The 15,014-nt window shown below is 49.3% G+C and overlaps 2 protein-coding genes and 1 non-coding gene across 3 annotated transcripts; 1 reads left to right on the top strand and 2 right to left on the bottom strand.

The window, feature by feature from the left end:
* Positions 1-842: 842 nt before the first annotated feature.
* ism2a (isthmin 2a) lies at positions 843-3,604 on the top strand. The gene is made up of 3 exons (XM_023828836.2): positions 843-1,258; positions 2,555-2,810; positions 3,047-3,604. The coding sequence occupies exons 1-3, from the start codon at positions 953-955 to the stop codon at positions 3,553-3,555; spliced, it is 1,071 nt and encodes a 356-aa protein (XP_023684604.2). The 5' UTR covers positions 843-952; the 3' UTR covers positions 3,556-3,604.
* Positions 3,605-8,458: 4,854 nt separating this feature from the next.
* trnat-ugu (transfer RNA threonine (anticodon UGU)) lies at positions 8,459-8,531 on the bottom strand. Its single transcript has one exon. It is a non-coding gene; the product is annotated as a tRNA-Thr (tRNA).
* An 862-nt stretch (positions 8,532-9,393) lies between these two features.
* Positions 9,394-14,757, bottom strand: LOC111852649 (HHIP-like protein 1). Its single transcript, XM_023828798.2, has 9 exons — positions 13,913-14,757; positions 12,936-13,582; positions 12,634-12,777; positions 12,156-12,484; positions 11,822-11,948; positions 11,482-11,627; positions 10,851-10,932; positions 10,463-10,545; positions 9,394-10,335 (listed from the first exon to the last, which is right to left on the bottom strand). Exons 1-9 carry the CDS (start codon positions 14,201-14,203, stop codon positions 9,638-9,640), a joined length of 2,547 nt encoding a protein of 848 aa, XP_023684566.2. The 5' UTR covers positions 14,204-14,757; the 3' UTR covers positions 9,394-9,637.
* Positions 14,758-15,014: the final 257 nt, after the last annotated feature.

Genomic DNA, 15,014 nt, shown 5'->3' with positions numbered 1-15,014 from the left:
TCCAGGGAAGCGACAAGCACGCAGCTCTTCAACGCCGCTGTTCACACTGTCCCTCCTAAACTTTTTAAATCGCGAAGAAGGTTTCCGCTCTCCGTGGAGAGAAATGCACGCATTGATACCCAAGTGGGCCGTGCTGACGATGTTCCTGGTTCAGGTACTGGGTAGCATACCGAAGGTAAGTGAGTCGGCTCGTACAGCCTATACCGATTTCTGCAATCTGATTCGTCTGCATGCGGTATTTCATACATGCATCTGGCGAAGTGCACAGTGCGCAGAATCATATACACACACACATACACATGCCGTGTGATCAGCACGGTGTCAAACATGCGAATACTGTGGGCTGAAATGGAGAAACAGTAGCTGAAGTTTCATCAGAACCACTTGTGCTCCGATCCACACGTAGGATTTTTTTCCGCTGGTTATCGACACAGAGGAACACAAAATGTGGACGCATTACATAGAAGGATGTAAATCTTATGATTGGAATGAAGCTGAGATACAATAATCTCATAATCTCTCAGCAAATAGCGGTTTCAGTTCGGGGGAGTTAAACACGTGCCTGCAATGCACAAAAACAAAACCGTCACCACATGCTCAAAATAACTAGCAGGATCATCATATATCCTTGTACACCCTAACATTGCTTTTCTTAGCTTATAGTAATAAGGGGAGTGGACAAGAGTTGTAAATTCTCATCTGAAAGATGGACTGGTCTTGCATCTTCTGATGTTTTTGGTTTCTCAGCCAGGCTTAGGAAGGCAGCCGTGTTTCCTGCCTGTAACTGGCTCCATATGACTTGGGACTGGACACTAACGTGATGTGAAAGTGCCAACGTAACTGGTACCCCAACAAGCATGCTGCAACATGGAACTGAGACATACACTCAGCGCTCAGAAAGCAATGCCGCCTTTATCCCTGAAAACACAGGTTTAGCAGTGAGCCCTTGAAGATGAGAATAGTTTCGTCTAGAGGAACGCACAGGTCACCTCATCTTCTGAAGCATTACATGGTCTTTGTTAAACAGGCATTTCAGGAGGGTTCGAGCAACACTGATCAGAGGATGGGGGTTCCGGCGCCCAAGCCAACCCCAAAGGTCCTACCATATCACCAACAGAAGTTAAGGTCACCTTACCAGTTGAGAGGGATTCGACCCAAACCCACATCCCAGGAGGAGCCTAAGCCATTTCTCCTAGACCCGAAAAACTTTCCAGAATTTTCTGGCGCAGACCTCCGATCCCACAATCCAAATATTCAGGTAGAGTGACTCAGACGCCTTTCAGGGCCGTTACTGGAATAACGCCGTTAAATGGGGAGCGTTGTGGGAGCATGCAGTTTTCCCCGTAACTGGGATGTTAAATTCCACATGCACACTATCACACACTGTGCTTATGGCTGCCTTCACACAGCCGTCTGTCTGAAAGATCTCTGGCTGACCCCTGCACCTTCTGCCTTGATGCTAACGCTTGCACTGATTTAAATATGAAATTATTTTTAAGCCCTTAAAAACCAGGATAAGTGGTTTGAAAATAAGTGGATGGATAGATGGATGGATGGATGGATGGATGGAAGGATGGCTGAATGGCTGGAAGGATGGATGGATGGATGGATGGAAGGATGGATGGATGGATGGCTGAATGGCTGGAAGGATGGATGGAAGGATGGATGGATGGATCATTTTAAAACTCTCACATGAGATGCATTTACAGCCAAGGTGAAACTCAGTGGCTCTTGTTATCCTCCTACCCCCCCCCCCCTCCTTTACGGTGCCCCCGTCCTGCCTAAACGTTTTTGCAGCCTCATGCTTGCACAGTGGAAAGGTCTGTAAATGCTGTCTAATTATAGGACCAATAGATGATGCAGTAAATAATGGCTGAGCTGCTTCCTGGAGGTCTGCCGCCTGCCTGGGCCCAGCGTTACCCAGCCCAGGAGCTGATAGAGACCCCATGTTCGAAGCAGGAGGAGGAGAGCACTGGCTCTGGTCAGGGGCGGCCTGCCCTTTCTGGTCCTCCTGCTCTGCTTTCCGCCCTCAGCTGCACCAGACCATCAGAATAGATGCTAAATGACCGACTGTGACCTTATTTGTGTGTAAACACCTACGGCAGCCACCAGACTGTGCTGCTCGGTGGGAGACAGAGACAGCTTCAAGTTTCTGTTGATGGACTGCAGAAGGTTAAGGTTAGGCAGGGATTGCTGCTGTTTTTCCTATCTGTTTTTTTTCTTTCTTTTTTTTTGGGGGGGGGGGGGGGGGGCGGGGGTTATGCCTGGTCTCAACGACTGTGAACATGCTGCAGAAACAAGCTTAATTTCTGTGTGATAATGAGCCGGCTTGTGGTTATGGGCTAATGTGCACTGTTGCCAGGCCTTATTTGTAGGAGCCAATGTGTATTAAATAGATGCATTAGGAGGGAACTTAGCAGAAGTGCTAGTTATGCAGAAGGGAAGAACTGATATACCAGCCAATGGGGAAGCAAAGCCTCAGGCCATGCTGGGTATGTAGCTTCCGCTGTAGCTGCATAGCTCTGGTTATCTAGCTCTGGTTATCACCCTCCAGGTGACCATTGAGGTTACGGACAGCCCCCAGATCCAGCTGGACATTGACCTGGTTGAGGGCCGCAGCGAGTGGTCACTGGCCTCCCTGGGTTGGCTGACGGGGAGAACACCATTCCGGCTGCTTTTCTGGGAGCATCCGGAACCCGAGGATGGAGAAGGACACAGGGGCCCAGAGGACAGTGAGCAGGAACCCTCAGGCTGGGGTGGAGACCAGGACAGCCGTTTAAGGCAGGGCTGGGGGCCCACGGATGATTCCGGTGAGTTCCATGCAGCATCGGCCAGAGGAATGCTGCAGCTCACAGATCATGATGCTGCAAGATGTGTCTGGTCTCTCCTGACAGCAGGCAGCAGGCCTCACACACAATAGCACAAGCCCAAAGTGACTTTAAGGTTATATTAGCTAAGTCCTCCATAAACCATGCTGGTTAGTTCTAGTGATCGTGTTACTATTTACCTGGTGAGCTGGGCTGACCTCCGGTCCCCTCTTGTCCAGGTCTGGACGGCTGTGAGCAGTGGCTCCGCTGTAAGAGCGACTTCCTGCAGCAGCTGCTCCTCGCGGAGCTGCCCAGCTGTCCCTGCTCCTACCCCTCGGAGGTCGTCTATGGTGCCATCAGCATCTTCGACAAGCACCTGGGGAGGGCATTCCTGTGGCGCGATGCCAGCGGGCCCAAGGAGCGGCTGGGTGTGTACAGGGCAGCGGCACTGTTCTGCCTGCGCTCCACGCCGTCCCGGGGGGGCGCCCTGCCAGCCGCCCAGCAGTGCTGCTACGACGGGGACCTGCGGCTGCTGACGCGGGGTAGTGGGGCCGGAGTGCCTGATCTCATCAGCGCCGACTTTTCCCCAGAGCTGCACCACCGGCTGGACGTGCTGCCCTGGCTCCTGTGCAAGGGCGACTGGAGCCGCTTTCACGCTGCCCGGCCCCCCAACAACGGCCTGCGGTGCACTGAGAACCCGCCAGAGAAAGAGTACGGCCGGCAACTCGAGCAGGCACGCGAGTACTGATACAGCCCGCCCACTCCGAAGCCACGCCCACATCTGAGCCCCACCCATATTCGAGCCCCCCCACTCCGAAGCCCCGCCCACATCTGAGCCCCACCCACAATCGAGCACGCCCACATCTGAGCCCTGCCGTCAGCAGAGTCCCACAAGAGGTGGACCATAGGGGGTAGCACAGGTTGCTCCACCTCACTCGAAATGCCAACTGAGAGTCCAGCCTCAGCCAATCAGGTGTCGCTCGGATAAGACGTGTCACACTGGAGAACAGGGAGGATTGGGACGTGGAGCCAGATGGATTTGGGCACCTTGACAGAAAGAGGGAGACCTGGAATGTTTGGCCGATTTTTTCTTAAAAAGTGTTTTATGAAAAAGGTAAAGGGGCATGTGCGATTACCAGTCCAGGGCAGAACAGGACATCTTAACCGAAATCACAGGGTGTGGAGACTGGAGTTTTAACAAAAGCTTTATACTCGATTTTCAAGAAGAGAGTAAAATTCAGAGTTTCGGTCGCAATGAGTAATTACATAAAGAAAAGCGCTGAAACATGATTAGAAAACAAATATGCGTCTTCTTACATTCAGTCTTAAGAACATCTGGGAATCATATTTATCCTATATAAAAAAAACATGTAAGAACTGAAGGCTGTGGGAGGGGGCAGGAAACCAGCCGCACACAGAGTCACGTAGCCCTGGGACAGACGCCTGTTTTTGGAGAACTGCTCCGCACAAGGTTACATTGAGGTGGCATACTTTTATTGCTTCTAGAGTGTTCCATCTTTGCACAAAACACAGTCCAGCCTGGGAGCATCACCACCATGATGTGAAATTGTTCCTTCAAAAGAGGGACGAGAAACTAATATCACAACTGCAGGGTTTATCCTGGAGTCTCTGTGAAGAGCTGATGTGTGTGTGTGAGGCGTTGATTCTAAGCTCTAAATACTCTCTCTCTCTGCAGTCATGTTTTTCTGAACTGGGAGACGCAGTGGACACCGTTTGTCTTCTAAAGGCTTGTGTGATAGAGGCCCTTACCAGACAGGGGGAGTATTACTCAGCAGGCAGCTGGGGACCACCTGACATAGGCCGGTGCCTCGCCATGTGACCGAGTACCTGTGAGCAGAACCACAGGCTGACAGACAGGTCCGTTTGTCTACGGCTGCAAGCGAGAACACGGGTCTGACCAGGGAAGCCGCACAGCCTGGGTTTCTGACACTGGCACATAGTGCTGATTGGCATATGAGGAGGAACAGGATGTAGGTACCACCACATACGGGGCTGCCTTTCATGACACCGAGGTCTGGAGCTCCTGAGCACCACAATCAAGCCGACAGGAAACTGGGGCAGAGTCACCTACAGTTAATGACTCAAACTGCCAGCTTTGTCAAAGGTGACATCTCACTGCGGTGATGCCATTTCAAAGACAAAGAATGGCACTGTGTGTAAAGGTAGCATGTTTGTATTGTCTGTCAAGCAGTAAAGGGCGTGTACCTATCCATTATGTGCTTGTTACGTCTTTGTATGGTGTTTATTAGAGTTTACAGAATATACTGTGTGGGATAACAAAATAACCAGGAACAAAGCAGGAAGCAGAACAGAACAAAGCAAGTACAGGACTTCAGTTTGGACCAACTAATAAGACTTTAGCAAATGACTTTCATTGCATGTCAGTGGAACAATCACAACAACATGGCCACTTAAAGTTGGGCGTGTATGATCGGGTGTTCTGGCTTCAAAATGCACAGATCTGCATTCTCTCAAACACATTAATCATGTTTCCTGGTATTTTTGAGAGCCAAAGGACCACAGCCTCCATAAGGAGCAGCTGAACATTCCCAACTCAGAGACAGAACACACGTGCTTTTTACGACACCTGCCTGTCCTTTACTTACACACGGGACATGACCACATGCTAAAACGGAGTTCTGGACACTGTGTGGAGACACACAAAAAGAACAGGTAGAAACAACACGAGGACACAATGTGTCATGTCCTACAAGAAGCTCAGGAGAGCTACAGGAAAAAGGACCAGCTACAGGCATGGTCAGACAGCTCCCCTTACAGCTAACACCGCGCACAGTGAGCACACAGAGAAAGAGCAACAAGCCCTCATACCGTGGATAAACAGGAGCACTAAAATTTGAGAAGCGACTGAACACCCACATAGATTATCCTTATCACTTTTACAAGTACAGAAACTACAGGTCAGTGCGCAAAGCTGCTTCTGGTTATTACCCAGACACATGACGTCAGGGATGTTTTCGCGTTGAATCAGCTCAGACTCCCTGGGCATGGAACAAACGCGATGCAGGAACCCCATATTGCTGAAATTTCACAGCATTCAGAAGATCATTAGAACAGATGCATGTAAACATGCGGGATAAGGCAGCCGCTGTGTGCATAAAATAACCAGCATTAACTCCCTGGTCAGCTGGAGACATACAGTAGGATAGCACTTACCAAGAGCCTCATTCCCACTGGGTGCGAATCACTCGCAGACTACGCTCCATTGTGCTAATTTAAATTCTCCTTATTCTGACTCGACGACGTGTCCAGCTGTTGGGAAAACAGCAGGCAGAACATCAGGCTTTATTCGGGTCATTTGGAAAAACAAACCTTTCGCTAGGAATGTGGACGACGTGTTGAGACAAACAAACACAGAGCCGGGGGGAAGCTCATTTCAGACGGCCGATTACACGCCATCAAAGGGCTCGATAAGAAAGACACCATTATCTCGACACACTAACTTCACACTCACACATGCATTTACTTTAAAACAACGTGCAGTTAATCAGAGTTCTAGAACTTTAAACAAAGGGTGATTACGTTCCACTACATCCTGCTGTTAAAGTAACCAACACCCATTTTTAAACAAGCATACAGCACCCAGTTACACCCGAGGCTTAAGAGAAAAACAGCAATTTAATAAAGCATCCCATTCCAGTTTTGAACAGGAGCTCTGATTTGCTTTACCTGAGGGGAACTCTCTCTCCCCCAGATAACAGCGCACGGCAATAACTGGATGTTATTCAATTAGTAAAATCTACACAATTGCCATCCAAAATTACCCTGGCAAACAGCAGACATCTCAACTGCGCTGTCACTCACAGGATGCATAAACACAGGCGAGGCTGTCGGCTGTGTGTTGCAGTGCACTGCAGAGCCACACTGGCAACTGCAAACCAGCTCACTCTCAAATCACTCCCCGCCATCCAGAGTGAGCTGTTCCTTTGATGCTATCTCCTACGCCCCAGCAATCACTGGCGTAAAGAAGGGATCTTAAAACTGTGTAACAGGCTTGGGGTACAAAGCTTTGTTAGGCTCAAGCTGTGCCACGCTGCCATCATACCTCAGGCTGTTGGGAACACTGTGACACATCTCTGGTTTTTCCTCTGTTGTTTTTTCATTCTTTTCAGTGTAACTTCACTGCTCCATAGTTATTGCATATTTATTAACCTGAAACGTTTATGGTGGGATGTTACAGTTGCGCAGTGATCTGCAGTGATGCCTCACACCTCAAGGACCATGGTTGAAATCTACATCTGGGTTCCATGTGTGTGGAGCTTGCCTGTTCTCCCCGTGTCAGCATGGAGTTTTCTCTGGTTCCCCCCCCAGTGCCCTGCTTTGTGCCCATAGGCTCCAAACCCCCTGCAACCCTGAGTAGGAGAAGCACTTACAGAAGATGGATGAAACTTTTATGTCTTATTGCTTTCACTATTTTTTTTTATCTATTTATCTATCATTTCACTGCAGGTTATAGCTGGACTGTATACCTTGCATGTGACAAATAAAACTCTTGAATCCTTGAATGGATTTAAACCTTAAACCATTGAGGCATGTCCCGACACCCAGGTTTTTCCAGATCAGGCCAACACTCTAAAAGACACAAAGCCCCATAAAATTAGTTTCAGGGGCCGGAGATCATTCTCTGGGTCAGAGGTGAGTCCCAGTTTAATTCATGAAAAGCTGGGTGTCACTCAGCACCTCCTAAAACACAAAGGATTAAAGATGGCTCACCTGACGGGACTCACAGCGATTCCATTCTCTGGGCCATTCCAGGGTTAGCTGCAAGGCCGATCTCATGTTGACAGTCCATTCACAAGGAAAGGTATCTGCCTGCACTCTGCTTACACTGTTTGGCTTCATTGTTAGAGGTGTTTGGTTTGTTTCTTCACCACAAAGACTCTCTTGTCTGACAAGTTTGTATACAGGAAACAAATGAACAAAGCTGATGGAGATGGTTTCTTGAGCAAACCCAGCTGGATCACAGAGAGAGAACCAGCAATGGATAGAGCCACCTTAGCACAATCCTTTGTACAAACGGTGCACAGCACATCTAGACGTTAAGAGGTCACGTGGCTTGACTAAAGCTCAGACAGGCAGTGATTTTATTAAGCAGGCGCAAAGTGGTTTCCGGGTCATCACTATCGTTTACGAGCGTGTAAATACTGCCACCTTGTGTACAATTTAGGAAACAAACATCGGCTCGCAGATCGTACGGGGAACCAGCGGGAAGGCGACTGTAAAAGGTGATCTTCGACTAAACGCTATTTCATTCTGTCGTTAATGCATGTCGCGCTACAATATAAACCGTTATGCAAAATACGTGTAAAGGAATTTACTGTATATAACGTACTATACGGTTTAAAATGAAAAATACTTAACAACTGACACTTGAATGTAACACTCGTAAACAACGTGTTGTCTCCTGTTTGTAATCACGGTGCTTTTGCCAAAAGCCGGTGCGCGTCGTGCTACACCTTCTGCAAGGTGCGGCTGAGCCACGATGACATTCTAATACTCCGTCGACATTCTAATAACCATCCTAACGCAGTTCAGCAGAGCGATACGAACCGCGGTTCCCCGGCATTACAGGTAAACGTTCCTGAAATAAACGGTGAAAATTAAGGATCGCGAGGCCCCAGCGAGGATCGAACTCGCGACCCCTGGTTTACAAGACCAGTGCTCTAACCACTGAGCTATGGAGCCGAGCCACAGGTTCTGATAGAGGCAACATGCCATACTGTAAAACTCCCAGCTTTTTAATGAGTTGTTGCTTATGTAGATAAAATTATACGAATTATGTGAACACCCCAATAAGCACAGGCAGTGAGCCAGGACTAAGTGGGAGGTTTTGTTGATTGGGTGGTTTACCAGCACTAAATAACCATCATGGCTACAACAGCAAGTAAAAGGGCTTTCAGCATGGAGACACCTGATGTGAAGTCACAGCATCCATGTGATGCAGGGCATACATGCATCCAGCCTGTTTAACAGTCACATGGAAGCTCATCACTAAGACAGATCATCACAGATCATCATAGCACATCACAAACCTGCCACCTTCAAAATCCCCTTCCAGTCACGCTGCAGGAATCCAGACCCTTTGAGTTTAGTCCCAGGGGTCAGGTAACCCCTCTGTACAGCAACGCCTACAGAAGTAGGCTTACTTTAGGGAAACCATTACTGACTGGGTAATGTGACCAGAAAATCCATGTCAGGGAGGATACTTTGAGCTAGGACAGGATTTGTAAACGAATATTTCAATTAAAAGGACCTGGATTTCACTTGAGCACTGAGTTCTTGTTGTGCACTAATTTGCAGAGTCTCATGTAATCATGAATGTGTCACAAATGTTAAAGTGAAACAGCTGGATGAGTCTTTCAATCAAGGAAACAAATCAGTCAAAGCACAAGACCTGTTCAGACCAAGCACAGGAACCTTTCAGTTTTAAAGTAGTTGGTAAAGTGAGAAGTAGCTGAAAGTGTCCCCAGTGACGTGGATTATCTGGTCATCCTATGACTGGGACACAAAACAACTTCATAAGAAAGAGCTAACAACCTTCGCAAAATGGATAAAATGTGCATTTATTTGCTATTTATAAAGGTATTAGGTTAAGAAGTGGTACATGATCAGCTGTATACACTAGCCTAGCATGCTTGAACAGTGTGTATGTACAAGTCTGTTAGTGCCTTATGCTAACACAGGGCTATCCGTCTAGCATGCTTTTACCGGCCCGTGCTGTGGCAGGCACACCTCCAGGCCGAAACTCCACGCCCCAGCTCTGTCCCGCAAAGCTGGTGGCAGTGGCCCCCCTAAGCGGAGTTACTGGGCTTTGCAGAGTCGGCGTTCCCGCACACGACCCCCGCGTCCTCGTGGTGCCCGCAGTTGTGCTGGCCCACGCCGGCGTGCTGACACTGCAGGAGGTTCGCCTCCGAGCCCTGGCACTGCACGTCGTCCAGCAGGATGCGCAGTCGCCGCCCTTCGCCGAATTCGGCACGCCTGGCGGCCCTTAGCGCCACGCCGAAGCCCAGCTGCCTGCAGGCCACGCCGGCGCTGCGCAGGTCCCAGAGGTCATCACAAACCGTACCCCATTCGCCGTCTACGAAGATCTCCACCCTCCCACGGTCTGGCTTCCCCTCCGGCTGGCCGGCCAGACGCAGGGCCCCGTTCCGGTGCTTGCCTTTCCTGCGCCGGCCCTTGCGTGCCTTGGTGGGCTTGCGTGACTTAGCCGGGGCGGTAGTGATCGTGGAGGGAGTGCTCCTCCGAAAAGCAGGGGTGGGGGTGCCCGGGGTGGTTCTCCTTAAGGGAGGGGTGCTCCTTCTCGAGGCAGGGGTGGTGCTGGCGGGGCTGGTCTTCCCCGAAGTCCCTGCTTCTGTGAGCAGCTGCGCCATTTTAAGGAACCGGTCGGTGGTGGCCTGGCTGGATGCAGGTGGCGTCACGGCCGCCTTGGATGGTCTCGCCGTACGGGCCAGCTTGGAATGCTTGGTCGGAATCGCCACCCCAATCAGAGCTGCGGAACACAGGCCTTGCTTACGGACACTTAGGGTGTGCGACCATTGTGTCTCAGCGCAAAGCGTAAACATATATCATGTGATTGGCACAGACTAGCTTCCCGAAGCTGTCTGAACTGCACTTACTTTCCTTCGGTTTGAATTTAATGAGGTTGCCTTTCACTTTGACTGGAAGGGGTTCGTACTGGCATTTTGTTGGCGGTGCTCGCCTGTAAAAACAAACACAGCATTACAAAATGGTCCCTGTAATCATGGTGAACGATCAGGCTACGAGCTTCAATCCATATTATCATGATTATATTGCGGCGTGATAGCAACAGCCCCAGCTGCAAGTATCTTCCTGTTTTCTGAACTGGTTCTTTAAATGTTATCTCGTCATTCGACTGGGGCTCTCGGCAATCCACAGGAGGAAAATACAGGCTAGGGGATGAGAATTAGTGAAGAACACAGATTTATGGCTGCCCACAAATGTGGCCGGACTGGGAAGGACAGTAACGGACCGGCAGTTACTCACCGTGAGGGATCGATCAGTTTGTACACAACACCAGAAGGCGATGCTGCACTCGGGACGCCGGTGGACATGAAATACAACTCTCCTGTGAACATCAGAATGCCCCGTAAGACTTTCCGTTTAACATTAAACACTGGAGAGCACAATGAGAAGAAAACACAACCTTTGGCTCTCAGGTTACCTTGGATCTGTTTAGTCCTGTCAGTTTTTACATTAGTAAGTGTGGCAAGGAACGGGTTGCAAAGCTATGGGCTGTCTATTCCAAGAAAAGGCCACAGTATGAACCTGATTGGTCAGAAGTCACATGGTTAATCAGGTGACTGAAAACAACTGCAAAACTGCTTGGCTAGATATACCTTGGCAAACACAATAGCTGGACTGGCTGGATTTCAAAAATGTGTCTTTTTCTGGATGGTGCAGAGATGTTTTCTTAGTGAGACGAATTTTTCAAAGATTTGAGATAAGAGCCTTTGGCTACGTGTGCTCCTGAGGACTTTTTTTAAAAAAACTTCTGGAAACTCCTACTGAAGTTCTTGGTGTTATTCACACCATGGGAAAAAATCCAGAATAATACAAGCATTAAATGGAAAAAAAATACAATAAAGGCGTGGAGAGACTTTTCCGTTCATCCCACCTGCCTCATCCTCAGCAAAGGAGATGATGTACTGATAGTAGTTGTTGATGAGGCCCGGAAAAGCACAGGTCAGACCTTGGCCCATGCAGATCTCATGGTCGTCCCACTGGTTTGTTACCTTGTTCTCCTGGAGAGCCATCATGCGCCTGAAATGCACAGGAACATCCGAACCCCCAGATCCCAATACAGCAAAACAAATTCAATTATATCTTCTGTAGATCATTCATGTGAAGATGAATTCCTATCTGTTTCAACTTTGGTAAACAAAACATGATCAGCACACTTTGGTTTAATTACCAACCCCCGCCCCCCCCCCTCCAGGCCCTGAAATTATCCTTACCCACTCATGAAGTCTCCAAATACATACATGCCGTTCAGGTTGGGGTTTTCACAGCCACGATACACATACCCCCCAGTCACCGACTTGCCCAGTTTGTGAGGGTAGGCAAATATGGGTAGGACATCATCTACAAAAAGAGGACCCAATCACATTCCTCTTGATCATCCAGTTCCATCCTGTGTCTCAGCCACAGAATGCCTCCGTATTTGGGAACAGGATAAAATACGAGTTAATTTCCCTTGGTCTGGGCAATCGTGGGCCAGGAAGTGCCCATGTCACACAGAATGGGCACCATACGGATCTCGGAGCTTGCGGTCCATTGTAAAATACCCACCCAAGGAGCTGTTGGCACACAGCTTCTTGTCATAACAGGAGAAGCCTTCTTTGGCCCTCCAGCCATAGTTCTTCCCCGATTCGATGATGTCAACCTCCTCATATTTGTTCTGTCCCACGTCTCCGCAGAAGATCCTGCCCTTTCCTTCCTTGGTGGTGGGGTCGCCGCGGTCCACTGAGCAGCGCCACATGTTGCGCACGCCGTAGGCGTACACCTCCGGCCGCGCCCCGGGCTCCCGCAGGAAGGGGTTGTCCGACGGAATCTTGTATGGCGGCCCCCTATCGTTGTGATCCACATCAACGCGGAGAACCTTGCCCAGCAAGGTGGACCTGCGTGAGTGAGAGGAGAGACCGGATCGTGCTGAATCAAAAGCGCTGGGTCCCATATGCTCCAAGCCAAAGATATGCTCCTGGTGTTTCACAGCTCATTCTGCTCTAGCGTTTAGGGCCCCATCTGGGGCCCTCTAAATGGCTCCTACTTGTTTTGTGAGTTCCCGAATTTGCCGAAAGGGTCCCCAGCCATGCCTCCGTCCCCAGTGAAGATGTACAAGTAGCCGTCGTCTGCAAACAGCACCTGGCCTCCATTGTGATTTGATGCCGGTTCATCAATTTCTAAAATAACCCTGCAGTATAAAAGTTTCAAGAGAGTAACAGCTAATGTAATGTAAAACCATGAAACGGTACATCTGTTGAAGGCTCCACACAAGCACCTTCACTTTCACTGCAGGTTGCATTTAACGCAAGTCACATTTAGACAAAGGATGACTGGACAGACACACACCTTTCTGAATTATGGTCTACCACGTTCATATCGCTGGAGGAAATGCGGAACTGGCTGATTCTGATCCTCTCCTGGCGGCCCACCTTCACCGAGTAATAAACGTACAACTTGCCGTTGTATTTAAAGTAGGGGTGAAAGGTCAGGCCCAGGAAGCCTCGCTCATCGCCCTCCCACCGCGAAGTCAGCACTGTCTTTGTGATGTTTAGGAATGGCTTCTCCAGCCGGGAGCGATCTGGCAGATAGGCCCAGACCAGGCCTACCTGCTCCGCCACAAAGAACCGATGAGTGCCATCGTTGGCGTGGACCATGGCCAGAGGGTTGCGCAGCCCATTGGCCACTTCCTCGACGCACAAATGCAAGCAGCCTTCCTCATTGGCCGTGACTCGGCCCAGGTCCTTAGTCAGCTGCGGATTGCTCAGCAGGTGGGGATAGCAGTAGTCTGCATCGTCCAGCTCCAGGTACCTACAGAAGCGATGCTTGTCGGCCTCCAGACCCTCCAGGCTGGTGTTGTTGGAGAGGAGGGTAATGACCGAGCGGCACCTCAGCCAGAAGCGGGAGCAGTAGTCTGGGCAGAGTCCCGGGAGAGAGCGAAGAGGGGTGCTGGGGTCTTCCGCATCAAAAAGGTGAGCGGCATACGGGGAACATTCCTGGGGGAGCCGAACAGAATAAAGGAGAACTCATGTGTGCTTCAGACTGAGGAAGTCCAGTGTAAAAAAGGGACCTACCACTATTCACAGGAATTCAAATTCATTGTTTAGATGGCAGCCACATTCTGCATTTTTCGTTTAATTAAAACATTTTATTAAACTAGCGAAATGACTCATATCTATTTGCTACAGGGCTTAATAGTAACACATAATCGACTAAAGCAATGGTTACGGCACTCCAGACACTATAAGAAAGTAGATTCGATGTTTTTTTTCTTATGTACCACTTTCAGTTTTGGAGGTTATAATAGCTTTACGATATTTGCTTACCTGACATATAAGCTCCTGAACATATCCCGCGCAACTGGCATATCCCTGACTGTCGAAATTGTCCATGATCTCGTAAAATTTCGCCCTCAGTTCCCGATCTTTGCGAGAGTCACAGCAGCCGAAGTCCGTGTACATTACGCAAAACACGAGAGTATCCTGTGGTTTAAATGGGGGCTTGAAATCCAGGCACTGTGGATGTGGGGATGCAGGTAATATCCTGAGTCCGAATAAAAGGAGCAAGGCAAACAGCGGCTGGCAGGCGCGTCCCGGGGAATCGCAATGGTGCCGCATCTTACCGTTAATATTTCACTCAGCAGTGCCTTTATTCTGCAAAGACATCTAGACGAAGTACCGCAAAACGGCGGAAAAGTCTCCAGTCTGGCTTGTGACACATGCACGTCGCCGTGTTTTTATTATTAACTATTTCCCTGAATCGGTAGTATTTCCATGTGCTGAACTGCGGTGCACTTCTCTACAGAGAATTTATACATTAGAGGACTCCAGCTACTTTCCTCTCGGAGTTACGAAGCCATTTTGGCGTTTTGTGCTGCTGGCAAATAACTTTCTTCCACGTTGTACTTGACCGCAGACGTTAATCATCCTCCCTGAACTTGCATCCAAATGTGTCAGTGTCTCAAAGGGTCGAGTTCCCATGCGAGGAAATCACGGAAATGAATTGTAATTGAGGCATCGGGCTTGCTTGGAATGTGCAGCCGCACCACGGCCAGACATCGCAGGAGCCGGGGAGGGTCACTCTGCTCCCGGTGGTCCCACGTCAGAGTACGCCGATCCGCATGCTTTGCTCCCTTCTGCCCTGGCTGATTTGTCCCACTAAGCTACTCACGCGCAATCATTTTATTGTATAAACATAATACTTACCAAGTAGAAACAACGGGGGAAAATATTATAGTAACCCTACAAATGTTTTTTCTCGGTGTATAAATAAAATCATGTAGCTGTAATGAAAGCCGTAACGTTTGCTTGTTTTTACATGATTCTGGGCACGTACTTGCAGAAACGTGCTCGCGGATAAATGAGAAGAGTCGACTGTGTCCAGAAGGGGGCGCTGTATACACAGAAACGTCGCGCAGAACGGGAACTG

The sequence above is a fragment of the Paramormyrops kingsleyae genome, chromosome 14 (genome assembly GCF_048594095.1).
Source record: "Paramormyrops kingsleyae isolate MSU_618 chromosome 14, PKINGS_0.4, whole genome shotgun sequence".
Classification (NCBI taxonomy): domain Eukaryota; kingdom Metazoa; phylum Chordata; class Actinopteri; order Osteoglossiformes; family Mormyridae; genus Paramormyrops; species Paramormyrops kingsleyae.
Note: the sequence above shows the minus strand (reverse complement) of the source record. Positions and strands in the feature narration are given on the sequence as shown.